We start from the raw sequence: 18,728 nt of genomic DNA on the forward strand, positions 1-18,728 counted from the left end.
TCTGTCGAGACCCTTCTTAGGATCTTTCGCGTACTTCTTCATGAAGGTAATCATAGTGGGGTCAATCTCGGGAGTTTCTGCTACATTATTATCTAGCTCAGGCCTGGGGCATTCCGCCTTGAGTCTGGAACGCACCTCTTTATCAAAACTCTTCCTTAAGTTCGCGTGAACATAGAGAGCTACCTCAGGAGTTGGGCGCCAACTCGACGATCTAGGGTGTATAATCTCTGAAGGATTAAAATCTAAAATTTGAGGCGTAGTGGAAGTAGTTTACGATTTTTTACTAAGGTTAGGGGTGGTAATGTCGTCTGAATCTGGATCATCGGAGTCTTCCGAAGAAGAGGAATTACGATGGGAGCTATAATTATGCTCTGCGCTTCTCTTCCTGCGTAACTTGTCAAACATGTCAGCATGTAATTCTCCAACAGGGTCCTCCTTTGAAATGTTCTTAGATTTTGACTTGGATTTTGTAGGGACAGGTGTAGCAGTGTCCTCCGAGGAAGGGGTGGGGTCCCCGGTCATCCAGCCCTGCGTTTGGGCATAATCTAATAATTGACCTGAGAAGGGGCCCAAAGCTCTTGCTAGAGCATCATTCACCGACTGTTGCACCCTGGAATCTAGTGCCTCAACCAGATTTAACTCCAGTTGGTTGTCGGTATCATCGGGGTAGAACCCTGCATCCTGGTCGCTCCATTGAGCCATAATAATAATATATAGGACCATAGACAAGAATAATAAAGGAGTGAGTGGATAAACCTCAGCAGGCGAATTAGCATAACAAAATAAATATATATATATATACCTAAAAACCACAACCAGTGAAAAATAACTATATATATATCAATAAAAAACAACTGTGCTTGAGGAGGAAGGTGCCTGCATCAATAAAAGGTATTTCCCCTAGGCCAAGCCTTTTTTAAAATTTTACAACCCAGTGGAATCTTTTCTTAACTGGGTGTCAGGAGGAGGTGAGTTAATGATTCCAGGCAAGCCCCGATGCCTCTCACGCTGTCCAGAAACGAACCGATCTCATAAAATGGCAAAGGGAAATGAGATCGGTTCGTAATGGGCGTGCACACTTGGCAACACCGGTTGCCAGTGAAAATAGACTGCACGCAGGGCGTGCAGTCCTCTCCCGAGGTCCCTCCACGAGGGAAAATCAATATAAATATTAACTCGGCAGGGAAACCGAGCTGTAGGGTGTAACGCGCTCCTAATGAAAAAATCAATAACAGGAGAGTTCCCTCAACACAGGAAAATCAATAAAAGGGATTAACTCGGCAGGAGGCCGAAATGTACAGAGTAAAGCGAGTGCTTTAGAAAAAATCAATAAAAAGGCAATTAACTCGGCTGGAAGCCGCAGACTCGCGGCGCCTGCTACATTTAAGAAATTCAACTTCAATACACCAGTAAAATAGACATTAGATTTAGATAAAGTGAAAAGTTACTTATCTGCTGCGAAGCAGCAAAGAAAGAGGATATGACGTTCGAGGTTAAGGACTTTATGGACTAAGGTCACTATGGTTGATTGGTGCATGTGACTTGTACACTAGAGCACTTTGGGAAACGTTGTTTTTTGTTTAAATGTGTTTTAATTGGCTGCTGTGAATTTCTCAGTAAAGAAAGAGAAAGCATAATCCGAGCCTCCGGTCCTGATATAGAATCCAGAGTGCTGAAAATGTATGTCGAACCTTGGATTCCAAGATGGAATGCACTCGGGGAGCGTCCTGAGAGATAAGATGTTGGCAGCGTGTGGCCGATTTGAGCATAAACCACTTAATAGTCATCTGCCATATATGCTTGATAAAGTGAGATTCACACAAAAGTCACACCTTTGCTGTCCGTGCCTACTTCAACGCTGTCTGCAGCTGCTGAAGTCAATCCAGCAAGGCCACTCCATTCTCAAAATGCTCCAAGAAGGGCAGGATCCACGAGTTGCAGAAAACTATAAAACGTTTTCCAATAAGAATGACCACCTCATCGCCAGATTTGTGTGGTAATGCTCCAGTAAACCTAAAAGCGGATCAGACTCCTTTGTAATAAAATCTTTAATTGATGTTCTCCTCTTACGAGCTTCAGGTCAAACTCCTGTGATACAATGAATGCTTTCCATTCCACAGCCCCCACCTATATATTAAGAACTTAGGGCCAGATGTAGCAAGAATTTTGCATGGTGCAAACTGCGAAAATCGCAGTTTGCGCCATGCAGAATGCTGATTGCGATGCTCTTTCACAATTTGCGGGTCGGTACCGACTCGCAAATTGTGAATGCGACTCACAAATAGGAAGGGGTGTCCCCTTACTATTTGCGACTCGCATCGCTATGCTTTGTGAATGTTGCCAAAAAGATTTTTCAGAGCAGGCAGTGGTCCAATGGACCACTGCCTACTCTGAAAAACCGAAACCAAATGGTTTTGTTATTTTTTTTATTTTGCAACTCGTTTTCCTTTAAGGAAAACGGGCTGCAAAATAAAAATAAAAAACTGCTTTATTTAAAAACCAGTCACAGACATGGAGGTCTGCTGTCTTTAGCAGGCCACCATCCCTGTGAGTGCAGGGACTCGCTATGGGGTCGCAAAATGCGACCCACCTCATTAATATTAATGAGGTGGGTCTTTGCGTCCCCATAGCGACTCGCAGACGGTGTCTGAGACACCGTTCTGCATCCGATTTTGCGAATCGGAAATTGCGAGTCGCACGACTCGCAATTTCCGATTTGCAAAATCGGAAAATGCTACATCTGGCCCTTAGAATCATATGACAAGTAAAAAATCAAATTGAATTGAATAGCGCATGCAGTTACATGTAACAAGTAATACTACCCAATACTATACTACAGAGGGTCCACAGATGCAGTTTCCTGCCAGATACAGAGCAGGTAGTTGTGTGTCCTCCTACAGTCTGATTCGTGAAGAGTTGCAGGACAGGCCAACTGAAAGAGAGCTCAAGATCCAGTTGGTCATTTTGGCCATGGAGGATAAAAAGATTGTTATGGAGAAGGAAAAGCTGGCAATGGAGGAAGCAGCCATTACCAGGGCAATAGGGTGGAAAAGCTTGGCCTTGGAGGAGAAAAATGCTTTTTTGGCTTACCAAGTGACTCAGAAAGAACTGGACTTGAAGACCAGCAGGGTCTCAGAGTCCAGTGAAGATGGTGGCAGTGACACTGAAGTGCCTCGAAGAGGTGAAAGCATCCAGATCCCCAAAGACCTGGTGGTTAGCTATTTGGTGAAGTGTGACATTGCAGCATATGAAGTAGCCCAGTGTATACATTGAGTCCCAGAGGAGGACTGGGAAACTAGTCTATGGAAGCACATGCCTTTTGTTGTAAGAGATATCCTCTAGGAAATAGAGGTAACTGACTAGATGACATTTTCCCCCAAGAAGGAAGCCCCTAGCATAGTTTGGTCTGACCCCTGAGAAGTATCTCCTGAGGTTCAGGAATAGTCAGAAACTGTCTAACCAGTCTTGGATGGATTTTATGGATTATTTACTGTGCAATCTAATTCTGAGGGAACACATGCTCATTAATTGCTTTGCACAGCTGTGCCAACACCTGCTGGACTGTACCCAGAGAGCATGGAAAGAAGGTTGGCTTCCGGATCAGTACCAGAGTGTCACGGAAGCTAACTGGGGGATCACCTGAAGGGTGGAAATTATCGCCAGGGGAAGAAAGAGAGGGGAGATTAAGGCAAAAACAAATGTGTTCTCGAAAGGGACAAAAAAGAGATTTCAGGGGAAGGATTACCAGTATAATCCTGAGAAAAAAGATGGTGGTTTAAAACGAGAAGTGGTCCCTTGGCTTCTTCTGACCTAAATGCCATGTTTGCTACCTGCATGTGTACTTTGAGGGGTCCCATCTGCCAGTGTAGGCAGCAGCAAGCAGCCCCTCACAAGTGGGCCTGCTCTGGGAATGGCCACAGTAGTCCTGGTGGAGCTTTCCCTAGTTGGCCTGAAGCGGAGTGCAGGAGTTAACCTAATGGCCCTGGATGATAAGGAGATTGTACTAAAGGCTCACATGTCTGATAATACCGAAATGTGAAGGTAGTGGGTCACCATCAGTTGGCAGACAGTGGAGGCTCTGAAAGACAAAGAAGCTAGTATAACTAATGCTGTGTCATCTGGTGTCTTCAGAACAGGTAGTTTCTGATGTAGACCACCAAGTTGTGGTAGCAGACAACCAGGTGAGCCAGTATCCAGTGGCTCTAGCTCCCTTTAAATAAGGGAGCAGGGTCTCAGATTTCTTAAATGTAACTGTGAGTCCGGCCATGTCTATTCACGTTTGTTAGGGAATAACCTCAAGCACAGCATCTGAAAATAATTTGATATCAAGTCCCATCTCGGTCAGAGGAGCCTGGAAAAATGCCCCAGGTACCTATCAAGAATAGGAAGGGCAGGGCCATAGGAAAACCAACCCAGGGATTCCCACAGACAGAGAGGATGCTGAACTGCTGATCTTGAAGGTGACCCCCTTGGAACCTGCAAGAGAAGACATTGCTCCTCTGGCAGACCTACCTGAGTTACCTGAGAGGAAAACTGAGGGGGACTAACACACACAGACGTCTGCAAAGTGCAGTGGGAGTGTCCCTATGGAAGCATAGGCAGCTGGGGATACCTCTGGGGATCACCCCATGTACTGGAAGAATTATCTCCTGTATAGTAAACCTAAGGTCCCTGAGCCTAGGTCAACCCTTCTGTCAGTGGTCACCCAGGGCTATTGGGCTTTCCTACTGGAGTGGGATCATGTTATTCCCCTGGTAGGAACTCTAGGGAAGGCCAAAAGCTTTAACCAATTGTCATCCACTTCTGTTGGCCATAGATGTGGATGCAGTCTGATGCCGTCTGTAAATCCTTCATGACCTAACAGGACAGTGGAAAGTCAGGGGCAAAGCACATTCCCCAGCCCCCGCTTCCATTCCTTGTAATGAGCACACTGTTTGAGTATAGACATTGTGGGGCCCCTGGACTTCAAGACTGCCCTAGGCAATAGGTTTATCTTTTTGTTGATGGCCCATGCCACACTGTACTCTATAGCCATACCCCTGAGGTTGATGATTGCACCCACAGCAGCTTGGGCACTAATTGGGGTTATTTACCCTTATGGGCTACTTCAAGGAAGTTGTGAGTGACATAATTGTAATTATTCTTTGAAGTGGGTTCTCATCCTCTTTAACAAATAAACCACTTTCTTACACTGCTTAGGTTGAAAGTTCACTTTTTATTGTATCCATTATTGTTTTCTTCATGTAAGTATGTATTTGTGCATGATGAGGTCTGAAATATGTTTCTTACAACTTCTGTTTTCAACCTTGGCATTCCATGTTGCAGACATTCCATTTTGGGTGTCCTTTCTGGAACAGATGGATGAAAGCCAACACACATCAAGGTTCCACTTTCCTCATGTGATGGATATTCTGCATCCTTTCAGGTACTGCTGCACTCTCTTGAAAAGCTCACATCACTGAGACGAAAACAATTAAGTGGTTCTAGGTATTGTGAATGTAATGTAATACTCGTGGTATTCTTTTTCGTGCTCAAGGCTACAAGTCTCATGGCTGACATAAACAGTTTGGATGTTGTACCATTTGACATTGGTGCATGATGCAGAAGGTATTTATGCACTCACAATGACAATTTGTAGGTCAGAAAACATATGTATATATGCAAAGGCACCCAGAGTATATTGCTAGAGATCACACAATGCCTCTTCAGTGATGAATAAGCAGCAGATTTATCACTCATATGTTTGAACAAAGCTAAAGAGGTGCCATGAATATTTTAAAAACTGTCATTGAAAGCCACTAAAACAAAGCCCAGCACACTGTGGTGGTCATTCTGACCCTGGCGGTCTTTGACCGCCAGGGCGGAGGACCGCGGGAGCACCGCCGACAGGCCGGCGGTGCTCCAAAGGGGATTCCGACCGCGGCGGTAAAGCCGCGGTCGGACCGGCACCACTGGCGGGGTCCCGCCAGTGTACCGCGGCCCCATTGAATCCTCCGCGGCGGCGCAGCTTGCTGCACCGCCGCGGGGATTCCGACCCCCCCTACCGCCATCCAGATCCCGGCGGTCGGACCGCCGAGATCCGGATGGCGGTAGGGGGGGTCGCGGGGCCCCTGGGGGCCCCTGCAGTGCCCATGCCACTGGCATGGGCATTGCAGGGGCCCCCGTAAGAGGGCCCCTACAAGTATTTCACTGTCTGCTGTGCAGACAGTGAAATACGCGACGGGTGCAACTGCACCCGTCGCACAGCTTCCACTCCGCCGGCTCGATTCCGAGCCGGCTTCCTCGTGGAAGCCTCTTTCCCGCTGGGCTGGCTGGCGGTCTGAAGGCGACCGCCCGCCAGCCCAGCGGGAAAGTCAGAATTACCGCTGCGGTCTTTCGACCGCGGAACGGTAACCTGACGGCGGGACTTTGGCGGGCGGCCTCCGCCGCCCGCCAAGGTCAGAATGAGGGCCTGTATGTCAGTTTCAAAATGAAATAACTAAAATTGGCATGATCAGTATGAAACTGTACAAGACAATATCTAATTTAAATAATAACGGCATCCAAAAACCAATTCACCCTATTAAAATCCCCCGAAACCTTGGGCTCACCGAAACATACAAATGGTGGGCCCAAAAATAGTTGTGATGCTATGGTTTAACTAAGAACAGCATTTTATTTCTGTAAGATATAAATATAGTCATCTGCTGATAAACATTCAATTATCACTGTCATAGCTAAACCATGAAGCCAGGAACAGCACTTTCATAAGTTGAGGTAACACATTGCACACATTTATCAGTTATGGAAATGCCACATTTCAGTCAGTTGGTAGGCCCTGCCAAGTCCACCCTGCTATGGGGCCATTAGATTGGGCCCCTGCAGCACTATCTTTGTGCCACGCACAAAACAGAAGGGGCAGTGAGGAGGTCAATGATACTCTATTTCGGCAGTGCAGAACTAGATGACCTGTTCGAACACCTATCTAACACAGGAGGGGATGAGGACTTCGATGCAGCTGTTACAACACTGATCTGCCACTTTGAGCCCCAGCTGAACCCTGATTAAGAGAAGTTCAAACTGAGAAAAGCACGGCAAGAAGACAACAAGTCCATGTATGTTTTCTATGTTCATCTCTGAAAGTTGGCAAGCACCTGCACGGACATCAACCAGCAGGACAAAAACAGCGCTCAGCTATTCCAAGGTTGTTTGTCATCTGTACTTTGGAAACTCATACTGTGACAGTCAGGCATCTCCTTAGACAACATTCTGATATTGAAGAGGTCACATGAGCTTGTGGATAACAGGACTGAGGACATGGAAGTGGCACTGGCAGAAGGGGTAATCTTAACAGTCACAAGCTGGACAGTGGAAGTAAAGGAAGAGCAAGTCAATGCAATTCAAATATGTCCCTCTCGACCTTGTTTTACCAACACTCCCTAACCACCTAAAATGGGATGCAGAAATTGTGGTTTGATCCACTGGATTCCCAACATGTGCCCAGCTCAAGGAAAAGCATTTTTTAAGGTTCAGGAGCATGAATCACTTTGCCAAAATATGCAGGCGCAGTGGACAAGGTGCAGGCACAGGGTATAAAGGATGAGGGTGATCAATCCTGTGATAGCTGTCGCTTGAAGAAGAGGCTGGACACCCCATGCATCGGCCTGACCATGCCACTAGCCCAGATACCAAAACTATGAGGAGGTTTTCACCATCTCATTCCCTGGCAGAGATAGTAACCACAAGCGGCCTCCACCGACCTGTACTGTTGACATTCGAGGCACCCTGATCAAAACTCTCATCAGCAGTGTCCTTCAATGTCATGGGCTCAGCCCATTTTGATAAAATAAAGTCTCAGCCTAAGCTAGCCCTGACCAAAGCACAATCATACATGTATGGGGGCACAGAGCCCCTGCCTTTGAGAGGAGTCATAGAGTTTGTGGTGAAAAAACAACGGAAAATCAGCACATGCCTGATTTCACGTAACCAACAACAACACGGGCACTCTACTTGTGTGTCATACTCTGGAGGACCTGAAGTTACTTTTCTTTGCATGCTTGGTGCATGAATCACATGCCATGGACATTCTACAAGAGTTCCCCAACTATTCAAGGGGCTGGAGTGTTTGAAAGACTTAAAAATAAAGCTGCATATTGACAAGGCAGTGAGACCCATGGCAATCTGACACAGATGAGTGCCATTCCACCTGTGGCCACTTGTAGTGAATCTTGAGCGGCAGGGGGTGGTTGAGAAACTCATGGGATCCACAGCTTCAATCTTGCCATTCTTGATATCCCCCAAGCCCAAACAAGCTGGAGTCATCAGACTGTGTGTTGGCATGCGGCTACCAACAAAGGCCATACGAAAGGAGCAGCACATAAACCCAACTGTAGAGGACATTGTAGCGGTCCTCAACAGTACCAAAAGGTTAACATTAGATAAACAAAAGTGCTCATTCTACACCAACTCCCTCGAATTCTTCAAATGCCTGTTCTTAAGCGAAGGCCTACAAGTAGACATAAGAAATTCAAAGCCATCCGGAGCACGGCTATCCTACAGAACGCATCGGAGGTGAGGAGCTTCCTCGGGATGGCTTGCGAATGTGGAGCTTTTACTTCAAATTGTACTAAACTTGGTGTGTTTAAAAGGGCAAGTGGTGCACTAAGAAAAAAGTAACTTATGTATTACCTGCACTAACTAGTCTACATCCAACGGTGCACTACTATGGGGAAATACACCCAAACCCCAAACACTGACTACAAAAGCAGTCAGACTATATGTGTACCTACTGTGGCACCCGTTGTTCTTAAATACATCCCTTGTGTGATGTTATGAATTATAATGAACATACCCAGTACTTGACAAATAATAACAATTAATTTTATGGACTTATATATTTGTATTACAATAACCTGGTTTAATATTCACACTCCCGAAAGAAAAAACCTTTACAACTCAAATTCAATACACTTTCAAAATTGAATCAGTCCATTTGTATTCTAAATTAAGTTGAATTTGCTATACTTGAATCATTCCAACCGAGTCCACGTTCCGTTCTTGAACGAAATTATTCCCATCCTTTTTTCATCTTGAGTTCCGGTAATAGTCCACTCAAAAAAACAAAAAGAAAAGACTATCCAAGTTCTTTATGACGACCTTACAGCCAACACGTGTTTCGTCATTTGCCTTCCTCAGGGCTGAAATCTGGTCATTTCCATTAATTTAGTCCATCTAGAACCCAATAGTCATTATACACAAATTAAATACACTTAATTTAATAGTTCAGGTACTCTGCGCAAAATTGTAGTGAAAATCCGAATTTAAACTCACATATTTACATTAGTGACTTATCCAAGATAAATTGGGTGAGTTCCAATATTAATTAATGTGTGAACACCCAGTCTGTAACACCTTATCTGTGACACCCTCACCATACATGAGTAGTCAAACCATCGAAACGTGAAAAAAAGGAAAGAATCCACATTACATGCACTATAACACAAAGTGAAGAGACACTGATTTGTTGTCACAACCCGAACTAAGTGAAATCACATTCCAATACTAATTCCAGTATGCCAAGAAAAACTATCCGATTCATTTTACCTCTACAAATCCCAAGGATGCATATAACCAATTAAAATCCAGTTGATTAGCACTCCCGCTAATAATACTTATAATCCAGCTTTTCTTTTCTTTGACTCAGTTGAAATTTACTCCAATTCATCCTGTAATACAACACATATAATAATAACTTCCTCATTGGGTTTTTTGCCCATATGTTTTATAGAGATTAATTAAATGAAAAAAGATTACATTAATCACTCCCATTATTGATTTTAATACCGAGTGTACGACGCGTTCCAATCCCATCTCCTATTATCCCCATAAACTCCACAAAAGTCAATAATTTCTCATGCCTATATAGTATATATATGTTCTATAAACACTAATCAGGTAAATAAAGGTTGTATTCCAGCTCCCAATTCTCAACTTTAAGTCCAAATATGCTACGTGTTCCAATCGCGTCTCTTATAAACTCGGTATATTTCACAGATTTCAAATTACTCATCTTATCGCCTCACCTCATTAATATTAATTAAAGCGTGGGACTAAATGACCGCGATTCGTTGCGGCATTATTCCTTAGACACTTAACCTGCGTCCCCGTTCTCCAGAAGAACAATTCAGCCTAAAGTATCGAAGCTCCATCAAAAAAAAACCTGTGTACGGCGTTCAGGTAATCAGGTAAACAAAGGCTGTATTCCGGCTCCCAATTCTCAACTTTAAGTCCGAGTATGCTACGCGTTCCAAACGCGTCTCTTATAAACTCAATATATTTCACACAAGTCAAATTACTCATCTTATCGCCTCACCTCATTAATATAAATTAAAGCGTGGGACTAAATGATCCCGATCCATTACGGCATTGTTCCTTAGACACTTAACCTCCGTCCACGTTCTCCAGAAGAACAATTCAGCCGAAAGTATCGAAGCTCCACTTAAAAGATTACACGCTTATTCAGAGAAGCCCCGCGTACGGCGTTCACACTCTCCCTCCCTATTAAACCTTCCCTATAGTTGAAATAGAGGAAGGACTAAACACCTAGTAGTGCACTAACAATAGAAAAAGGACTACCGCCACCCGGCTCCCTATTTGAATCTCTATCAGTGCTGAAAAAATATGAATAGAACAGAACCTAAAAAATTATAAAAGGTATAATGCCTTATTCTTTAGATGTGACAACAAACAGATATAACATATATATTGGAAAGAATTATTAGTGCATTGTTGAAATATATTGAAATATATAGTGTGTGAGTATAAGGTCAAGAAAAATAATAAAATATAAAGGAAGAGAAGTATTAACATTCAATCCAAAATATTCATTCAGCAGAGAACCCCCCACCCATTCACAAATAGTACATACGTAGTTTTCAAATTTAAATTTCATATCCCAATTTAACATTCATTTATACCAGAATTTACATGAAAAATCATCACATTAAACAAAAGTATACAATTACTTACATTAGCATATTAAGCAGTTCTAACAATACTGTTTCTAACCATAATAATCAGACTTTTCAAACTTACAGAAAAAATTCCAATTCCCTATCCGAGTTTAAACCATCCTCTACTGCCCTTAATCTCATAATCCAAATCGCTTCTCTTCTTTGTAACGTTAGTTCCCTATTGCCCCCCTCTGGTCTTTCTGCACCTGTTCACAACCAAAGAACGTAAAACTAACTTTTGTATTCTGGGACACACAATTGATCATGTGTGCTACCACCGGATATCTATTATCCTGCTGTGTTAATGCTCTAGCATGTTCTCCAATCCTAATTTTTAAGGGTCGAATAGTGCTACCAACATAGTATTTTTTACATTTACATAATATTATGTAAACCACAAATGAAGAGTTACAATTCATACTGGACCTGATATGAAATGTTTCACCAAGTGAATTAGAAAAGTCCTTCTGCCCATGGCAGGCCCACTTGCAGAGTGCACAGTCTCCGCACCTAAAGAATCCTATCCTCTGTTTCTGCAACCAGTCAACCTTAGGAACTATTCTAGGGAAGCTGGGGCTCAAAATTTGTTGTAATGTCCTTCCCCTGTGAAAGGTAAAAATCGGTTTACAGGTTAAAAACTCAGTCAGTGTTTCATCACAGAGTAGGATATGCCAATGTTTAGTAATAAACTTTTTAAAGATCCCCGTACTCCCTGTAAAATCTGTCACTAGTCTAATTTTGTCATCCTTATGCAACTTAGTATTCCTGTTCTTAGGTATCAAAGTATGCTGCCTTGTTATATTTTTAATTTTGTTTTGTGCCTTGGTGATTAGATTACCACTATAACCTCTACTCCTAAAGCGGTTACCCATTTCCCCAATACACTTCTCAAATTCCAAATCCTTACTACAGTTCCTCCGTGCTCTAACCATCTCCCCATATGGGATCGAGTCAATTTGATGTTTGGGATGCGCATTTTTTGCATGTAAAACTGCATTGCATGCGGTGGTTTTGCTGTATAATTTACTCTCTATACGTCCATTCTCTATATATATAGTTCTACATACAGAAATTCTACACTTTTCGCACTGTATTTACAAGTAAACTTCACATTCATATCATTAGAGTTCAAATAATCAACAAAGTCCAATAGTTGATTGACTCCTCCTGTCCATAACATGATACAGTCGTCTATATAACGACCCCAATAAAGAATGAAAGTTTGCCATTGGGCAGCTCCTGGACCCCAGACCCACTTCTCCTCGTATCAGCCCATAAAGAGTCCTGCATACGAGGGAGAGAACCTGGATCCCATGGCTACCCCTTGTTTTTGTCTAAACCAATCTCTCTCAAAAATAAAATAATTGTTTTCAAGAATCAATGAGATCATTTCCAGTAGCATCCTTGTGTGTTGCCACCTATTCACAGGTTGTTTATTCAGGAAACTCTCTGTGGCTTCCAATCCCACATTGTGTTGGATACAAGTATAAAGTGACACTACATCTAATGTAACCAATAGCATCTCTTCTTCCCATTCTACATCATTGAGGATACTTAGAATATGCATGGTGTCCCTAATATACAATGGTAATTTTTGTACAATAGGTTTTAAAAATACATCCACAAACTCAGATAGTTGCTCAGTAGGACCGCCTATACCTGAAATGATAGGTCTTCCCGGGGGAAAAGGCAGATCTTTATGGATTTTGGGTAGTGTGTAGATACAGGGAAATCTCGAATTGCACACCCTTAAATACAAATATTCGTCCCTGTTTAGTAAATCAGAGCGGTACCACATCTCTAGTTTTTCATTAATAATACCACTAAATCTCAATATCGGGTTTGAGTTCAATTTTTCATAACAGTTTGTATCATCCAGTTGTGACCTTATCTCCTGAACATAATCTCTCCTGTTCATTAGAACAACATTACCTCCTTTGTCCGCCTTTCTTATCATTATCTGTTCATTTTCCCTCAATTCTTTCAATGCCTTACGTTCTCCCCAACTTAAGTTGCTAGAAACATTAGGTAGACCGTGTTTACATTTCTATAGATCCAAGTCTCTACAGACCAAGTCAAAAAAAGTGTCTAAATTCCTATTATCCAATGTTTTAGGAATCCATTTGGATTTGCATTTCAAACCACTCATACCACCGGATATCTATTATCCTGCTGTGTTAATGCTCTAGCATGTTCTCCAATCCTAATTTTTAAGGGTCGAATAGTGCTACCAACATAGTATTTTTTACATTTACATAATATTATGTAAACCACAAATGAAGAGTTACAATTCATACTGGACCTGATATGAAATGTTTCACCAAGTGAATTAGAAAAGTCCTTCTGCCCATGGCAGGCCCACTTGCAGAGTGCACAGTCTCCGCACCTAAAGAATCCTATCCTCTGTTTCTGCAACCAGTCAACCTTAGGAACTATTCTAGGGAAGCTGGGGCTCAAAATTTGTTGTAATGTCCTTCCCCTGTGAAAGGTAAAAATCGGTTTACAGGTTAAAAACTCGGTCAGTGTTTCATCACAGAGTAGGATATGCCAATGTTTAGTAATAAACTTTTTAAAGATCCCCGTACTCCCTGTAAAATCTGTCACTAGTCTAATTTTGTCATCCTTATGCAACTTAGTATTCCTGTTCTTAGGTATCAAAGTATGCTGCCTTGTTATATTTTTAATTTTGTTTTGTGCCTTGGTGATTAGATTACCACTATAACCTCTACTCCTAAAGCGGTTACCCATTTCCCCAATACACTTCTCAAATTCCAAATCCTTACTACAGTTCCTCCGTGCTCTAACCATCTCCCCATATGGGATCGAGTCAATTTGATGTTTGGGATGCGCATTTTTCGCATGTAAAACTGCATTGCATGCGGTGGTTTTGCTGTATAATTTACTCTCTATACGTCCATTCTCTATATATATAGTTCTACATACAGAAATTCTACACTTTTCGCACTGTATTTACAAGTAAACTTCACATTCATATCATTAGAGTTCAAATAATCAACAAAGTCCAATAGTTGATTGACTCCTCCTGTCCATAACATGATACAGTCGTCTATATAACGACCCCAATAAAGAATGAAAGTTTGCCATTGGGCAGCTCCTGGACCCCAGACCCACTTCTCCTCGTATCAGCCCATAAAGAGTCCTGCATACGAGGGAGAGAACCTGGATCCCATGGCTACCCCTTGTTTTTGTCTAAACCAATCTCTCTCAAAAATAAAATAATTGTTTTCAAGAATCAATGAGATCATTTCCAGTAGCATCCTTGTGTGTTGCCACCTATTCACAGGTTGTTTATTCAGGAAACTCTCTGTGGCTTCCAATCCCACATTGTGTTGGATACAAGTATAAAGTGACACTACATCTAATGTAACCAATAGCATCTCTTCTTCCCATTCTACATCATTGAGGATACTTAGAATATGCATGGTGTCCCTAATATACAATGGTAATTTTTGTACAATAGGTTTTAAAAATACATCCACAAACTCAGATAGTTGCTCAGTAGGACCGCCTATACCTGAAATGATAGGTCTTCCCGGGGGAAAAGGCAGATCTTTATGGATTTTGGGTAGTGTGTAGATACAGGGAAATCTCGAATTGCACACCCTTAAATACAAATATTCGTCCCTGTTTAGTAAATCAGAGCGGTACCACATCTCTAGTTTTTCATTAATAATACCACTAAATCTCAATATCGGGTTTGAGTTCAATTTTTCATAACAGTTTGTATCATCCAGTTGTGACCTTATCTCCTGAACATAATCTCTCCTGTTCATTAGAACAACATTACCTCCTTTGTCCGCCTTTCTTATCATTATCTGTTCATTTTCCCTCAATTCTTTCAATGCCTTACGTTCTCCCCAACTTAAGTTGCTAGAAACATTAGGTAGACCGTGTTTACATTTCTATAGATCCAAGTCTCTACAGACCAAGTCAAAAAAAGTGTCTAAATTCCTATTATCCAATGTTTTAGGAATCCATTTGGATTTGCATTTCAAACCACTCATACCACCTCCCATACAGGTGATATCCAAATCCTCTACTACCTGTTCAAAGATTATCGGAACTGCTTCTTGCTCTGTAATAGAGAGCAACATAGCCGTGTCAAAAACATCTTGTATAGAGGGTAACATGCCCGCCCTAGAAACCAAAGAGTCCTTGCCTTTGGTTACAGATGGATTTAGCTTAAAGTATTTCTTAAGTTTCAATCGTCTAATAAACCTAAACAAATCTATTTTGGCTCTGCATAAATCACCTCTACTAGTAGGACAAAAACTCAATCCCTTTTCCAATAATGATGTGCCCTCTACTGAAAGTGACACATTCGATAGGTTAACTACATTAATATTTCCTATCACATTTTCTTGTCCCTGGATCTCGTTACTACTCCCATCTTCTCTGATGCTTCTACCTTTTCCCCTACCTCTTCTGATCCTCCTAAATTTACCCTTCTCTTGTTCATATCTCGTTGTCCCTGTCTCATCCTCAATATTTCTTGTAAAATACCAGTTCTATCATCAGGTCTGATTTGTGCTGAGGTACCAACTGGTCCTTCCGTTTCACTTTCACTAGACACTAAACCACTTGCCGATGTAGAGTCAGATGATAACGATATTTGAGAACTCTGTCTAGGAGGGGGAAGGTTAACCAAATGATCATATTTCCTAGCAAATGTGAAAATTCTTCCTGTCTGATAGTCTTTCTCATCTCTCTTAAATTTCCGAGTTTTCCTCTGCATAATCTCCTCCAGATATGACCAGATTTCAGCCCTGAGGAAGTCAAATGACGAAACACGTGTTGGCTGTAAGGTCGTCATAAAGAACTTGGATAGTCTTTTCTTTTTGTTTTTTTGAGTGGACTATTACCGGAACTCAAGATGAAAAAAAGGATGGGAATAATTTCGTTCAAGAACGGAACGTGGACTCGGTTGGAATGATTTAAGTATAGCTTTTACTTCAAGCCTGGCAACCCTATCGAAGCCACTGAGGGCCTTGGTGAAACAAGATACCCCATGGGACTGGGGCTCCTGTGCTAACTTAGCATTTCAAAAAGTGAAGGAGACACTGCTAGCAGATGCCACAGTGGCATGCTTCAGTCCAAAGCACGGGACAGAATTGGTGGTAGATGCATACCCCGCTAGGCTTGGCACTGTGCTCATGCAAGAGAAGAGCAAGGGGTCATGGGTCACCATCGCATATGCAAGCAGGGCCTTGACAAGCACAGAGACCAGGCAAGCACAGATTGAGCGTGAGGCACTAGCAATTTAGTGGGCTTGCCAGGCATTTCACCTGTACAGGTACAGGCAGCAGTTCCAGGTCGTAACCAAACACAGGCCACTTGTCCTGTCATTTGCCAGCACAGCCAGAAAAGGGCCTCCCCACATCAAACGGTGAGCAGTGCAGCTCCAGCCATATATCCTCAAAATTGTGTACGCCCGGGTATGAACAACCCAGCTGACTACATCTCAAGACACTCAAAAGCACATGGGGAAACAGAGGATGATGAAAGGGCAGGGGATTTTGTAAAGATGATGGCACAAGAGACTTGCCCCTGAGCGCTATTAATTGAGGAGATACTGGAAGCCACAGGACAGGACATGACCCCAACGAAGTTGAAAGAAGCACTCTTAGGAGGCAGTCGTGCAACTTCCTGGAAGGCGCCATAGCACTGAATGCTGATGAACAGGCAACAATGAGTCAGGTGTTGGGGACCCGAAATTAGTTCAGCACCAGTAGAGAACTGCTGCTCTCCCATGGAAAACAGATTGTGGTGCAGCAAAGCTTTTGGGCACAAGTTATCGAACTGGCACACCAAGTCCACCAAGTCATAGCGAAGACAAATGGGTGGCTCTGGAACAAGGTGTGGTTCTCTGGAATGGACAAATTGGTGGATGAGACCCTAACATTCATGCAGGGTAACGAGAGGAGAGCCGCCGTCAGCCCCATTAATCACAGAGGAACCATGCCTACCACCATGGTCATGCTTCAACATGAACTTTGGTGGTTTCCGAGGTTGCTGGATCCCAGCAATGTTGATAGACAGCCACACCAAATATCCTGTTGTAGAGCCGGTGTTCTCCACTGCGTTTTCCAACGTGAAGCTTGTTTTTGAGAAGATCTTCCCATTGCTAGGCAACCCAGATGAAATAAAAATAGACAATGGGCCTCAATTCCAGGGACAGGATATCCAATCAAACCTCCATAGTCTCAGTGTAAGGCCCGAAAAGTGACCCCGCAATGGCCACAGGCCATCAAGGAAGAAGAACGATTCATGCTCACATTAAACAGAACACTACAAATTGGAGTGGAACAAAGAGAAGATGCAGAGTGCTGTTTACACAGACGGACACCAACACTCCTCGATGTCAAGAGTTAAGCAACCAAAGCCAGAAGTATAGACTCTGACCTAACCCCGTACAGAGCCAGAGACTGAAACACTATGGACCTAATTTAGATATTGGCAGAAGGGCTACTCCATCACAACTGTGATGGATATCCAATCTGCTGAAATATAAACACAATTATATTCTGTGGGATTTAGATTTCGGCAGGAGGGATATTAGTCACCGTTGTCGTAGAGTAACTCCTCTGCCAATATGTAAATCAGGCCCTATGTCTGTTGCATTCCAGAGGAAATGTTCTAAATAGTTCTGTTCTAATAAAAATGTTAAAGGGCTGTAAAGAGCCTCCCAGCCTCTATGATAAATTGTATGCAACCTACATCCTGAGGGCCAGGTGTGGCCAGAAGCTACAAATAGAAGACAGAGTGACTGCTTGTGGTCACTCCACAATAACCCGTTATACCAGCAAGTGTACCTCACATTATTGTGGTCTAGGTATTTCCCATTGCAAGATGCCACAGTATCCACCTCAAATTTGGGTCCTTTTCTCCCAACATCATGGGAAACCCAAAGGTATCCATACTTTGTGGATTCTCCTCGAGGGGACTGAGAAAATAGCCAAAATACAGCTAAAGATTGGGTTTTTTGCCGTAAATAGGTACAAATGCTTAAAAAAAAACATCTGTTCTTTTTTCCTAAAAATGGCATCAACAGAAAGGGAGGCTGTGTGAAAGTCACAATTTTCCCAGCTTTCAGGGGCATGCAGAGCTAAATCAAAAAACTGTTTTTTACCGCTATTTTCACATTTTCTAAAGAGGTAGCTCAGTTGTCCTAATTTTTATTCTTTCATCCTACTTCCAATTTATTGTGGTGGCTGGTGTAAAACCCATGGGTGATCCCAGAAAGCAATAGATTTCTAAAAAGTAGACATAATTCTGAGCTATTGAAGGGGTCATTTGTGTGGATCCCACAAGGTTTTCCCAAAGAAATTAACTGTTGGAATAAAACAATATTGAAAATGAGTGGAAAAAAAAGACTATCTGTGACAAATTTAATTTGTAACTTCTTGTCCCAATGGGCGATTTACACAAGCAATATACCATTATGCCCACTTGACTCACCTAGTTGCGGTGATATATAGGGTTTGTAGGTTTTCGAAGAACCCTAATACCCAGAGCCAACAACTCAACTGTACTTTACAATAGTTTTTCATTGTGAACCAAGTATAGAGCCAATCGTGTGGTGAAATATAAAGGGGCAAATTTACTAAAGTGTCACCCAATGCAGCAACCGAAAATGTTGAGGGCTGTCACAAATATGTGCCGGTGTTTAGAAATACCTGCCACTGCTAACCAACTTGCAAATACCGTTACAAATTA

The 18,728-nt window shown here is 42.5% G+C and overlaps 1 protein-coding gene across 1 annotated transcript in view; it reads left to right on the top strand.

Moving 5' to 3' along the window:
• The first annotated feature begins 8,317 nt into the window (after positions 1–8,317).
• LOC138249560 (cytoplasmic tyrosine-protein kinase BMX-like) overlaps positions 8,318–18,728 on the top strand; it is a 628,910-nt gene continuing 618,499 nt past the window's right edge. Inside the window, exon 1 of the mRNA XM_069203506.1 lies at positions 8,318–8,550. Coding sequence (XP_069059607.1) covers positions 8,318–8,550 — 233 coding nt within the window. The remainder of the gene's footprint in view (positions 8,551–18,728) is intronic.

This window comes from Pleurodeles waltl, chromosome 8 (genome assembly GCF_031143425.1).
Source record: "Pleurodeles waltl isolate 20211129_DDA chromosome 8, aPleWal1.hap1.20221129, whole genome shotgun sequence".
Lineage (NCBI taxonomy): Eukaryota > Metazoa > Chordata > Amphibia > Caudata > Salamandridae > Pleurodeles > Pleurodeles waltl.